The sequence below is a fragment of the Pyxicephalus adspersus genome, unplaced genomic scaffold (assembly GCF_032062135.1).
Source record: "Pyxicephalus adspersus unplaced genomic scaffold, UCB_Pads_2.0 Sca2, whole genome shotgun sequence".
Taxonomy (NCBI): domain Eukaryota; kingdom Metazoa; phylum Chordata; class Amphibia; order Anura; family Pyxicephalidae; genus Pyxicephalus; species Pyxicephalus adspersus.
The window spans coordinates 13,043-27,121 of NW_027317009.1; the positions used below are offsets into that span (position 1 = coordinate 13,043).

The 14,079-nt window shown below is 38.5% G+C and overlaps 1 protein-coding gene across 1 annotated transcript in view; it reads left to right on the top strand.

The window, feature by feature from the left end:
* The window catches only part of LOC140344771 (cytochrome P450 2B11-like), a 55,713-nt gene that overhangs the window by 1,196 nt on the left and 40,438 nt on the right, over window positions 1-14,079 (top strand). The window contains exons 2-5 of the mRNA XM_072431976.1: window positions 3,941-4,117; window positions 12,361-12,496; window positions 12,670-12,857; window positions 13,148-13,289. Of these exons, the coding sequence (XP_072288077.1) occupies window positions 3,941-4,117; window positions 12,361-12,496; window positions 12,670-12,857; window positions 13,148-13,289 (643 nt within the window). The remainder of the gene's footprint in view (window positions 1-3,940; window positions 4,118-12,360; window positions 12,497-12,669; window positions 12,858-13,147; window positions 13,290-14,079) is intronic.

A 14,079-nucleotide genomic window follows, 5' to 3' on the forward strand; every position in this document is an offset into this window, starting at 1 on the left:
AATCAGTGCAGTCAGCTGTTTCACCATTTAGAAATTAAATTGTAAAGTAAACTACTGCTGGAACATCGACACTTGTTCCCAAATCCTGAGGCTGCCAAATTCAGGAAATTCTATATTGATAGCAAGCAACAGGATCTACTTACTATAACACTGACCTGCATGGTCATTTACTGTTAATTTCTATTTTCTGTAGGAAACTTTTCAAAATGTACAGAATTACAGGTTAACTTTATAATAGCTTGACATTAGGATTAGATTATCAATATTGAATTTCAAAATCATGATCATTAATGTAGGGTTTTAATATAGAGAAACCAGAAAAGGGCTCCAAACCAATCAAACCTATTTATCAAACCTTCTTCCTATTCTATTGTGTGGGAAGAATAACATTTTAGAAGTCCTTATTAATGTTGCACTACAAATTAAAGTGCAGGTCAAATCAACAGGATTGCTGTAATGTCTCCACTGCCTGCAGAATATACTGGATTAACCTAAATTTGTATTTGTCTTCAAAGGTAAATCAGATAAAGATTAGGTTATACTTGGTTCATACCACTAGATGGTCCTGTGTCCTTATGTAAAATGTGTAACAAACATTATTTATTATTGATATATTATTGCATTAAAGGGTTTATTATACACCTTTCATAAGGACAAGGCACCAGACACTTTTGGCCAACAATAATCCACAAAAGACCGTTTAAGCGTATGCAACTCATCATAACATCACAATGCAGAAGTACAAAACACTTTAACTTATACAGGGGGAAAAAACTAAGCCTGTGTTATTTCTAATTATTTTTTCCCCATTTAAATAAATGTTTTAAAAGTAACATGCCATTGAGATATATACATTAAATGTATTGGTACTTCTATTGATTACTGTTTTAAATGTTAGCAGTGAAATCCACATTTTGTATTCTAGGTTTATACTTGAGTAAAAAACTTGGTTCATTTGCAAGAATATGTGGTATCTACCTTTCTATTGCTCTACCTCAGTTCTGTTTAGCCATCAAATAAATAAATGAAAAAAATGTTTCAAGGCACGCAGGAATGTGTGACTTACTCTGTGTGACAGTGCTGGTGCTTGGAAAATGGCTTTGTGCTGCCACATAGGAGTAGAAACGGGTGTCCTTTTTAGGGATGAGTGAGGATGAATATTAAGTTCGATCTCGCTGTGAATTGGGCCTTTCTCGCATACTGAAAATGTAAGCAAGAAGGGCCTCCTGATTCGCCGAGAGGTCGAGCTCTCGCCGAACAGAAGGATTTCCAGGGCTGCATCATGCAGGTTAATTGACCTCTAGTGCCCCTGTTGTTGTTTAACAAGTATGTGTTAAAAGATTAACAGTGTATTGTATAGGCATAATTTCTTAGTCAGGGTTGTATGTAAGGGGGCTTTTTTTCCCAATGGCTAGCATTGTCAGAAGCATTATTCTACTGAATAAAAAACAAGTGTACTAAGAGTTGTCAGTATAGTAACTAAATCAGGGGTACCCTGAAAAGCTGAAAGTTATTCTAAGGGGTTCCCTTATGGTCAAGAAACAGTGGTATAGAATTACAAAATCTTTTCAGTTTTTTAAAAATACATAATTGTTATCTGGAATTAAAATGAACCTCAAGAAAAATACAGATCTTGGGTCTATTTCCTCCATATTTATCCTACCTTATTGCTAAAGCTGTCCTCGTTGTCTTCATACATTAATCATCCGAACTCACTTCAAAAACAATCGTGATATTGGTATTTGCCATTGATATTGATGCAAAAACCAACCCAAATGACCCAAACCCCTTTTATATTTGTTCCAAAGTTATAATTATTAGTTCAAATCCATAAATCTCCTCCTTTTCTTTGGTGTTAGACAATACCAATAATAATTGCCCAAAAATACCATCCTGATAGTCTAAGTTTCAACATTTTTGGAAAGATTTATTTTTTCCAGTGTTTACCATGAGCCTTCAGTGCTTATCATACCCATCTAACAACTCTTTGATGCATTTTTGAAAAGGCCAAACTAAAACATCCAAGAAACATATTACTTGGCACAAGTCTTGACTAAGACGTTCTTAGTGCTAAAACAGAGTTTCTGCTAAAAGCACCTAAATATTTTTCCTTAAAATGCATTTATTAACAAATGTAATAAAAATAATTACACATTACAGATAAAAGATGTGCAGCAGACAGCAAGATGACTGACAAGTTGCATGAAAAGTGCATGAAATGCATCAGATGTCTCCTTAGTGTTCTTGAATGCGCATTTTTCAGGTTATGAGAAGGCAAAAGTTGTTCAAAGTCAAGTAAAAGACTAATGCACCTGCACTTAGGGGGGTGATAGCATTCATTAAAGGATAGCTTTGGGAATGGTTAAGTTGTCATTTAAGAAAAAAAAAATTGCATATTAAGAGAGGTGGACTGGTAGAGTCATTGGATCAGGTGGGTTTCCATTGCATTGTACTGTGTGTGTATTGTATAACTGGGATTGGTAAGTAAAAGGTATACAACAAACATTTGCAAATTAATATTAGGGATGGCAAATAAAGATTGCATTTACACTCACCAGTCATCAATTCTATAAACCTTTTAGTTTAAGTCCTAAATGCACAGTGATTGTATTATTGATACACTATACTCAGTGTATCTACATGAAACACTGTGTGTTTCAAGGTTTTACAACACTTACATAAGAGCAATGCCAAAGTGAGAGTGAATACAATTTTTAGTTTCTAAATATTTACTCAACGGTTTTCTCACCTTCAAATAGGCTGATTGCTTAGAGAGACTTTTCTGGTATGGAAAGGACATTTTAAGGATATTTAGAATTATATCAATTGAAAATTCTCACTCAATTGAAAATTCATCTTTTTGAAAGCAGGTTATTTGCAAAGCCATAACAGCACTGGATATTGTATTTTTATAATACATTGTGTGTTATTTTCAGAACTTCATTATTCAGTTTGTTAAAACCACCCTAACAAATTAAAGATATGAATATAAGTAGACAGAGTAGACTGTAAGGAAGTAAGGATATAGAGCATAGACTAATCTATTAACAAAATCAGCAGCTATGAAATTGTCCAACTTGTTTGCCTAGTCTTGAATTATATGAAATATTGAAATAATAAAAAGTATCCCACAATGGCTTCCATAACACTGACCAGAAAAAAATGTCATATCTCGGGGGAAAACTAGGAGCACTTTTTATGTCAGTCCACATTAAAGTATCTTTAGAAAACCTACAGCTGGACGAGCTGGAGGTTTCTCCAATATATAACTGGGTGCCAATACTGATTCTCCTTAAATACAGTTTTGATGAGACAGCTAAAGAAGACTTCAACACAAACTTCTAATTCCCTGCTTTTATATGAGTTATTATAATGTACTTTAGACAATTATCATACATTAGTAAGGCTTAATCTACATAGACTGTTTAACCTGAGGCTTTTAAAGCCCATGATTGAAGTCCCCATGCATTCCAATGGCCTAAACTACACCAGGACGTTTCCTTCAGGCACGTTTTTGAGTGTTATCTTAAATGTTAAAATTTTTAAATTTGCCCGAATAAGAAAAAGATGAGTGGTAGACACAGGGGAAGGCGTGGAGTTGGGCGACCTGCCACATCTGGCAGGGGGCATACTCCCCGGGAGTCCATCACTGTAGGACAGCAGCAGCAGCAAACTGTTGAAAGCAGCACACAAGTGGTCAAACAGGTCCGAGATGTGTGCGGAGCACCAGTACGCAGATAGATGTATTGAGAGGGCGTACTACAATCATACAGCCACGTCATGTGGAGAGTATTGTGGACTGGGTCTCAGGGGCCTCAAGTGCAGCAAGGCTCTTCTTCAGCAGAAACCAGCACAGCCATGACAGGAGCAAAGACAGGAGTTAGCGTGGCTAGCTGTGCCTGTATCTCCTGATGATTCTCCCTTGTTGTTTGACGAACAGAATGAGGATCTGACGGTGAAAATTTCAGAGCAGGAGGCAGACTTTGAGACCCTTGGAGAGTGCGGTCAGCACCTGCTGGGCGAGGGTTCTGGATCAGTGGCTGCATGTGCAGGTGTTGGCTTAAATGAAAATGAGGATGATGATAACTGTGATATCACATGGGAACCATCGGTGCGTGTAAGGGCTAGCAGCAGTTCCGAAACAGACGTAGAGGAAAGGCAGCAACAACAGACTGGGGATGGAAGAGGCCACAAATCTGCCTCATGTGAGCCCAACCAACAAAAGAGTCATGGAACTCAATTCGCTTCTAGCCAAACTTTTGGGCTTGCAGCTACTGCTATACAGCATTGTGGACTCTGCTCCCTTTCGTGACCTGATGGCCTTTGCCGATTGGTGGTGGAATATACCAAGCAGGCATTACTTCACCCGCACAGCTGTACCCAGTTTACATACACCTACATAACCTCTCCCGGGCATTGGCATTCTTGGTGTCTAGCCAAATCCATGTCACCATGGACAGCTGGACAACCAGGCATGGAGTGGGATGCTACCTGTCCTTTGCCGCTCACTGGGTGGCCTTGCATAGCTCAGTGGGCGGTAGTCTGCAAGAGGCATTACAGCACCTTGTACCCCAACCTAGGGGTGTGGTGAGAAAGCATATACCACCCATGTCCTCTCCCTCCTCCTATTTCTTCCTTCCTTCCACCACCAACCCCTATCTTTTCGACACTCCTGAAAGGAGAAGGGAGACACTGTGGTTAAGTAGGCACGTCACTACGGCTCCCTCAAGCACACGCGTTGCCAGGCAGTGCTGAAACTGGTGTCCTTGGGTTAGAAAAGTCACACCGCCAGGGAACTCTTGTCTGATTTGCACAGAGAGGTTAAGGCTTGGCTGATGCCCTCCCCGCTTACAACAGGCAACATAGTGTGCGACAATAGGACCAACCTTGTGGCTGCGCTGCGCATGGGCCTCATAACACATGTGCCCTGCTTTGTGCACGTTCTGAGCCTGGTGGTGCAGAAGTTCCTCTGCACGTACCCAGGACTGCAGGACTTACTAAAACAGGCTTGCTCTATCTGCAGCCATGTACGCCAATCCCGTACTGCCGCTGCAGTGCATAGCAAGATCCAGCGACAACAGAGGCTACCACTGCATAGATTCATTTGTGACAATGTGATTAGATGGAACTCCACCCTGCACATGCTCCAGTGTCTCTGTGAGCAAAAGCTAGCCATCTGCCATTGCTTGGTCAGCGTGGTGCATGGAGGCATTAGGGCCCTTGATATACCACCACAACTGTACTATAAGGTACTGGCCCCCTATGAGCAAGCCACAAACGAGTCGGGAGCGGTCAGGCTGGAACAATGTCATACCCATCATCTTTCTGCTTGATAATACCCTGTGTGGCCTGATGGAAAGTGGTGATAGGAGAGGAGGGGTAGAAATGGTGGAGGAGGATGAAGGTGACATCACACTCCATAGCGCACAGCCAGCATCAGGAGGAGCAAGAAGGGACACTGGCCAGCATCAGGATTTTTAAGAGGGGTAGGAGGAGGAAAATGATTATAATGTTGATGATGAGGGAGACCATGTTCGGGCTGCTGTGATGAGGAGGAAGGTGTTTTGGCGCCTACTGAGGGACAGGAGGAGGATGAGCCAAGGGAACCCCTCTTTCATATGTGTGTCCACATGTTGCGATGCCTATGGAGGGACCCCCACATTTGCAGCATCAAAAACCGGGATTATTACTGGCTGGCCAGCCTTCTGGATCACTATAAGATCAAGATGTTGGAATCTTACAGATGAATCTGCTAACGCCTCTCATCCCGGGAGATTGGTCATATTAGCAATAAATCAAAATCTCTAGAAATGTATCTATTTTAACTGACCTCCATGAAGGATTTGACAAGTTCCCCTCTTCGTATCTGTAGGACATTGCCAACAATGGGCAGTGGTGTTGGTCCTGGTGGAAGGTTACGTCTCCGATACAAAGCATTCCATGATGAGAAGATGACACAGGAGATAATAAAGCCCAGGAGCAGGGTGCTTATCCATGTGATGTCCATCTTTTATGGGAACAGTATGTTCAAATCCACTAAAATAACAATTTAATTGGTAATTATTAATTGTTAAATGATGGTAAGAAATAACTGGTTAAGCAATTTTCTTTCTTGGCACAAATTGCCCCGATTGCATGCATAATAAAATGTTTATAATTACAAACATTAAGCAATTCATTGGCATGGTTTTAACATTTAGCTATAAAAAATGTTTCTCTACCTTTGCAAAGTATCACAAGCAAAGTCTATTGATACAGAAAAAAAAATAATTGTTTTAAGAGATAACCTAAAACTTTTCTTAAAAATACTATGGAGTTACTGTGCTATCAGTCTTTAACAGTTGAGGAATACAGCTCCAATGATGGTCATAAACTGAATAATCTCTCCCTGCTGTTGTTGGTTAGGGAGAGAGGGCAGCATTAATCAAGTAAAAAAGGAGCTGATTAGTAGGTGCATCCTAGTAAGCAGTTAGGAAATTGATATCTGGAAGATATTGATGATTAAGCTGGTCATACATCTACAGTATCAAATAGTAAAAAGTCAGCATGTAGATGTTTAGTTATCGATCCAGAGATGAGTGGTGCACTTTTAAACATGGAAATTGGAACTGGTTCTGCAGCAGAAAGTGTTTTTTCCACTCCGTGCAGAATTTCTGGGAAAGTCCCCCTGAAATTTGCCTATATACAATTCCACTGAAACTCATTCAGATTGATTCCCTCCCATGCATTATTTCTCCCTGATGTATTATAAATCAATGGAAATACATCCAAAGTTAATTTGTATCATCACATGTTTGTAAAGTACATTGAACTGCACTTTATAATGAATGTTTGTACACATTACACATAACAACACACCTTGATGAGCATCACCATATACTTGTGCTTGTGTCAGGCCAAGGTTGCAATCATTGAAAAGAGTGTGTGATTAACCTGTAGTGCCCCGGTGACCTCGGTGCGTGTGTACGGTGCGTAATTGAGTGTACTCTTGACAGATCCTAGAATATGGAACACTAAAAAATGTACCCTGGCAAAATAGGTTGAAGAACGCATTCCTAATATTAATAAGAGAAAGAAAAATCATTGCATCCAGAAACATATTACAAGCTATCACAGTTGAGATTTTAGGAAATTGAAATTTATTTCGATAATACAGGTGAAGGGAAAATGGAGAAGGACACCAGTTTTGTTTAGTTCTCACAGAACCCAAACCAAAAGTTTTCCAAGGTTGGACCCCAAATGTATTAAAAAAAATCACGCACGTATGTATTTCTAAATCCTTCCAAAGCAGTAATTCTGACAGTTTACAAAGGTTTTAACTCCTCTTAAGCTACAATGCACATAGCCACATCCCAATAGTTGAGCTGTATATGTCATTTGGTGAATTACCATATACCAGAACTTTTAAAACTGATTAAATTAACCTTTAAACCATATAATAAAAATATCAATATCACTTTATTTAGTATTGTACCATAAATTTAACCACAATAAACAGCTTTTTTAAGTATGAAAACATGAAGTTGCACCAATACAGAGCTCCTAGGAAACACCCAGATAAGGATGTTTCAAATTGATCTACGCGTTTCACACAATCTTAGTCCCCTTCCTCAGGAGGAGGTGCAGTACACATTTGTCAGTATATTGATTAATATACATTACATCAATTCTATAAGGTACATGATTAACTTACATATGTTGCATTGATTGTATTTGCATGTTAACAAATGCACATAAATAAGTGTGAATCCATTTGGATGTGTTGTATTGGAGTAGTCTCACAACTCTCTCTCTCTTTCTCTATTGACTGGCGGTTATTAGGGGTGGTATTTTTGACTGGGAGCTGGATGTTACTGGAGGTCACCGCTGGCTAGGAACTGGAGGTTTTGCTGTATGGAGCTGTTTATTTCTTAACATTCATCCTAAAGAACTTTACTATTTAATTACAGACAAATCATTTGCAGTTAAGCTAGGGTTTCCTAGTGCACCATATCTTAATTAATCTAAATAGATGTCTCTTATTACTGGAGCCCATTTGGGTCAAAAATACAAAAAAGTGTGAATCCATTTGAACGTGTTTTATTTGATTAGACCATTTAGGGGTCTCTTTATAAATCAGTGAATCTGACATTCACTAAAACTTTTCCTGTCTGAAATCATTTACCGCCATTAAAACACATGGACCTGGAAGATTTTCCCCCAAAGACAGATTCAATGCTTTTTAAAAAAAAAACATTGTGTCATTTTGGTGGACTAGCTATAAAAGAGTACAAAAATGAACTTCCTTGTATGGATTCGGAGAAATATGTTACTCTTCTCTAGTCCCAGTACTTTTCTGTAATGTTTCTTACTGTAATTTATGGAGTAGCTAGGGAATAGTTTTTTTCCATATTGAATTCTTAAACTGATTAATATTATTAATAATAAAAAACAGGATTTATATAGCGCCAACATGTTACGCAGGGCTGTACATTAGCTGATGCAACCTAGTAATTTATGAAAAACTGCCATTTTTAATTAATACCATGCTTGCATGATTTGTAAACTGTATTTTACACATTTTAGTAAAGTCACTAACAACCACAAACCAATGGAAATTTTCTCTTTTGACTGGCAGTTATTAGGGGTGGTATTGCTGACTGGGAGCTGGATGTTACTAAATATATATTCGACGTGCTTCGCCAGAAGGCTTTTTTAGGGGTTATAGGTAGAGAGTCAGAGCAATCAGTACACAAAATGACATGCAGAAATGGTATGAACTGGTGGTGGGAAGGAACAAAATGGGATATCCCTATCAAACCCGAGATGCAAGAAACAGTCGCCTGGGTTGTTTAACCCACGATATGCCAAAATGCTTCCAAGCGGACAAATTCAAAGGAAAAAACAACATGTCAGGTTCAAAAAGACAAATTCCTTAGGTCAAACCAGCCCTAAGAACTTTTTCAGGAATGAGTGACCCTGGATCCCTGCCTCACACCAAAGGCCTTTATCAATAAGATTTGTTTTTGTTTTTTTATACTTTACACATACCTAAAACTTATTTGTAAATTTTTCTTAGAGTAAGGAAGGAATATTATATGCCTGTTTATCACTTGTTTTCTTTGTATTATCAAAGGTAAGAAAAATAAAAGCATGCCTAAAAATTTTATAAGACATCATAGTTATTCTACAGGTAAAGGAAAATGGTGAGGGTGAAACCCTTTACAGTTAATAAAAGAGAAAGGGAGTGTTTTTCGGAACCCAGCACACATGTTTAATTGTTATTTGTCAATTTTGCTTGTTTAATTTTTATTGTGTCTTGTGGGGATTTTCCATCACTTTCTGTCACTTCATGAATCAGGAAAAAATTAGGTAAATCTCTTCTGTCAAGCTTGGGGAGACAGGGTCACTAGGGGGCACTACAACTTGCACAAAAAGAGTTTAAGCCCTGAGAAGGGCTAAGACACAGAATCTAAGCAGTACCCAGACCTTCTCCAGAGCCTCTAGTGGTAAGGATGTAGCACTGCTGGTTACAGCTAGGTTGCAGTACTTGGGCACACCAAGGTGGGCAGGAAGACACCAAATCACTAAGCTGGAGAATTGTCAAGGCAAGCAAGAGAGGTCTGGTCACAAGCCAGGGGTCAAATACCAAGGATCCAGGAAATAAACGCCAGTGACACAGGGGCCACTGCAGACACAGGGAACACAGGAGACGCTGGAAGCAACAGGAGGCACAGGTGATGCAGGGATATCCACAGACAGAGAGGAACACTGGAACAGCACAAGGAAATAGACTGGAAACAACAGACTGGGCAACAAGGGGTTAATACGGGAACTGGATAGAGGAAACACTGAACTAACCAACAGGAAGTGCTTAGCAGAGCTAAGGGGCTCAGCTGTAGTGGAGACACATTTCATGAACACTGAGTGCTGTGTCTGAGTTAGTTAAATAGCCAGGGATGATTAAGTCGCTCTTTCCTGACAGGCGGGATGGGCGAAACTGATAAAGCTTGGGAGTGTAGGCACTCCCGAGTCAGTGTGGATCCTGTAATCGCATCCATAGTGTGACCCTTAGGGGTAACTCATCAAGCCCATATCAGTCATCTTCACAGGGGATTTGGAGATTTTATAGAGCAAATCCTTAATGGATGGCTAATATTTCCTGTTAGTAATCATTTTAAAATGTATGTCTGGTAGCATTATGCTAAACTCTTTAGCAATTAAAAATATGCTCCATCTTTTCAGATTTTGAGTTGGCTACCCTACTGTATAATAATTTATTGATATATTTTCCTTTAGTGTCTGCTTACAACTATTAAAAGAATAATTCACTTGAAGAGCATGGTTGAAGATGGTATAGAATTTATGAATCTAATGAAGTGGACTGGATTCCAAGAAGCACGTTATTGTCAATTTTGAAAAATACGAGATTACTAATATAATTGTGAACAATGGATTCCAGTTTGCATATTATACTTTATTGAAAAATTCATTCCCATTGGAAATGTTTGTTTTGTTCAAATATGCGTTTATTAGGAATTTTTAAGGTCTTTTATATAAAAACACAGAAACATAACAACTCAGAAATCATACAAAGTTGCAAGGAAACATTAGAGAGGGTTTATATATATTATAACGGATACTTGGGGTATATCCGCATTGCTGACCAAGAAGGAAGCATACCATTTTAAGGTTACCACAGATTATTATTCTTTAATTCTTGACCCCTTTTAAACCTTCTGGGAGCGGTAACCTCAAGTATGACTTGAGGTAGAAAAAAAGATGCTAAAAGCGGTAACCCCGAGTCACACTCAGGGTAGATAAACCTATAGGAAGCAATAGTAAATCGCTACTTACCAGATACGCCGGTGTCCCGCGTTGTCCTTCTCTGCGATGTCCGTCTTACTTCTTCCTCCGGCCGGCTTCCTCTGCACTGTATGAGTCACTGGGGAGTTCCCGATGGCGTCGGTGTTTGGGAAATTCAAATCCATTTGTATTGCACTCGATACAAAATAACTGTATTGAATGCAGTACAGTGGATTTAAATGTGTAAAAGCAGTACATTGTCTTTCACAAACATTTTTTTATAGTGTATTATATAAGTATGAGTATATTTTTTTAATTTTTTTGTAATTTATTTATTTTATTATTTTGACATGATTTTGTGTTTCAAACTTTTTTACTCATACTATTATATTATACTGTAAAACAAATTTTCGTGAAAAACAATGTACCGCTTTTAAACATATAAAACTGGACAGAAATGAACCGCTCAGGAGAAAAATCCTTTTGTAGCTTTGGTGACCTCTGGTACTTGAGACCTTCTTGGCATTACCCTGATGATGCCTGACTGATTTTTTCCTTCTCTTTCTTCTCTGCGTCCTTCCCTGAGGTCCCCCTCTTTTTCACCCACACTGGAATTCCTACCCTTTTTTTTACCTTTTCCTTCTCTTCATGTAGTCTTTTTCCCTTTCTTTTTATCATTGTTAAAATATATGACATGTTGTGTAGCCCATGTCCCAGCCAATTAGCTTGTTCAACACACTCGATAAGGCAGATCATGCCAGAATATTACAGTTAGATTGTCTATGTTTTCCCCTGCAATTGTTTTCCCCTGCAACCCTCATCTGATATTGTATATGGTACGTCTCCCAATCTGCCAAATCTCAGCACTGTGTTTGCAATTGTTTTCCCCTGCAACCCTCATCTGATATTGTATATGGTACGTCTCCCATTGTAGATGAATTTATTGCACCATCTTTAATCTCCTCATAGATTTATCTGTTCATTTAAGAAGAGTTGATCTAAATTTATATGCAGATAGAGGCATTGGGAATGTTGGAAGAACTCCTTAAAGGTTACTTTCAGGCATTTTCATAAATGTTGGTTTCTAAAGAAACTTCAGTTAGTTATCTATCTTCTATCAACGTTTATCAGGACTAGGGATGAGAGAGCGAAATTTGTCATTTCGATTTTGCAACAAATCAGTCCTTTCTCACTTACAGTACATGTAAGCAAGAACGGCCTTTTGATTGGCCACTAGGTCATGTTCTCGCTGAATTGAGAGTTCATCTTAGTTCGCCTGCAGTCACAGCTGATTGGAGACACCCATGTGCCTCCATTCAGCTGTGACCGCAGGTTCCCACGGTTATTGGGCTGTACTTTTCAATGATAAGTACAGCCCAGTGACCATGGGAACTGAACTCAGATGAACTCTCAAAGGAGTATCCCCATTAAGAGTTCATCTGAGTTCCCCTGCACTTTTTTTTTAGAAATAACTTTTTTGCAATGGTCACTTTAAGATCTATTTTTTTACATATAGCATATTTATTTTTCTCTTCTGCACCAACCAATTTATTACTGTAATATTTTTGCTTTCAGGAAAGAGGCAATTCTAATTTTAATACAAACAATATGATAAAGGCAATACTTACCTTGTTCTTTGGTGGAACGGAGACAGTTAGCAGCACCCTAAGACATGGATTTCTCCTGCTGATGCGATATCCGGAAATACAAGGTAAATATTGATGAACGCTTAGCAGTGAAACATTTTTAAACTAAATATCGAGGTTCATTACCTTGGCAACAAATCAGACTTTAGTGTTCATTAATCTAGAGTAGGTGGAGCAGAAGAAATAAAACTCTGTTTTTTTCTTCATCATTTCTATTTATGATAAAATTTTACTCAAGAGAAAGTAATTGAAGAAATAGATCAGGTGATTGGACAAAATCGCATCCCAAAAATTGAAGACCGGATCAAAATGCCGTATACGGATGCCGTAATTCATGAGATCCAGAGATTCAGTGATATCCTCCCAATTAATGTTGTGCACATGGTGAAAAAGGATGTATTCTTCAAGGGATATACCATTCCTAAGGTAGGTAACTTCTCATTGTGAAAAAATATTTCTGTGGAATTTGATGTAGTGAATTCCAGCATAAACACATTTCCAAACACTAGAATTGTTTTAAGAAAGTTGAATAACTTTTGATCTAAATAAAACAAAACATTAGAGTGCTTGTTTTATATTTTACTAATCTGTATTTTATATGACTTTTTTCTACTTAATCAGCGTACAATCCAAACAGTTGTTCAAATATTGTTTTACATTATAGAATGCAATAAATCATTTTCATAGTTACTCATAAATCTTTTGTATGTCCCTAGGGTACAGACGTCTACCCATTACTATGTTCTGTTCATCACGACCCCAAGAAGTATTCTACACCCAATTCATTTAACCCCAATCATTTCCTGGACAGCAATGGCTGTTTTAAAAAGAGTGAAGCATTTATGCCATTCTCTGCAGGTACATTTACATTTTTACCAAGTGCTGATAAAAATGGCAGACATCACAGTCTTTGAGGACATGCCACAAATAAATTGATAGAAATAAGATATTATACTGTTCACATAGTTACATAGTAGATCAGGTTGAAAAAAGACATAAGTCCATCAAGTTTAACCACTAGGGAAATAAAAATATCCCAGATATAAAACCCAATAAGACATAGTTGGTCCAGAGGAAGACAAAAAAAACCCTGGTACAATTTGCTTGAATAGGGGAAAAAAACTCCTTCCTGATTCCATGAGGCAGTTGGATGTTCCCTGGATCAACAGTCACTGTTATTTTTACTTTAATGCCTTAATACCCAGTTACACTCTATGCTTCTAGGAAAACATCCAGCTTCTTCTTAAAGCAATCTATAGAACTTTCTGAAACTACTTCATGAAGAAGCTGATTCCACATTTTCACAGACCTTACAGTAAAGAATCCCTTTCTTATCCAGGGCTTAAACTTTTTTTCCTCTAGATGCAAAGAGTGCCCTCTTGTTCTTTGTAATGATCTCAGAGTGAAAATTTGGGAGGAGAGTTCTCATTATAGACCATTTATATATCTATATAGGGTGATCATATCCCCCTTTCACCCCCTAGTGGTAATCCTGAGTGTGACTCGGTGTAGAATTTACCTGCAAAAAGTGAAAATCCTGAGTTACACTAGGGGTCTCTTTAACCTAAGGGGGGCATCCCCCATTGTCCTGCTGGTCCCCGCAGGTCCTGGGGACATGTCCTGCTCCTCTGATCTCCAGCCGTGAAGT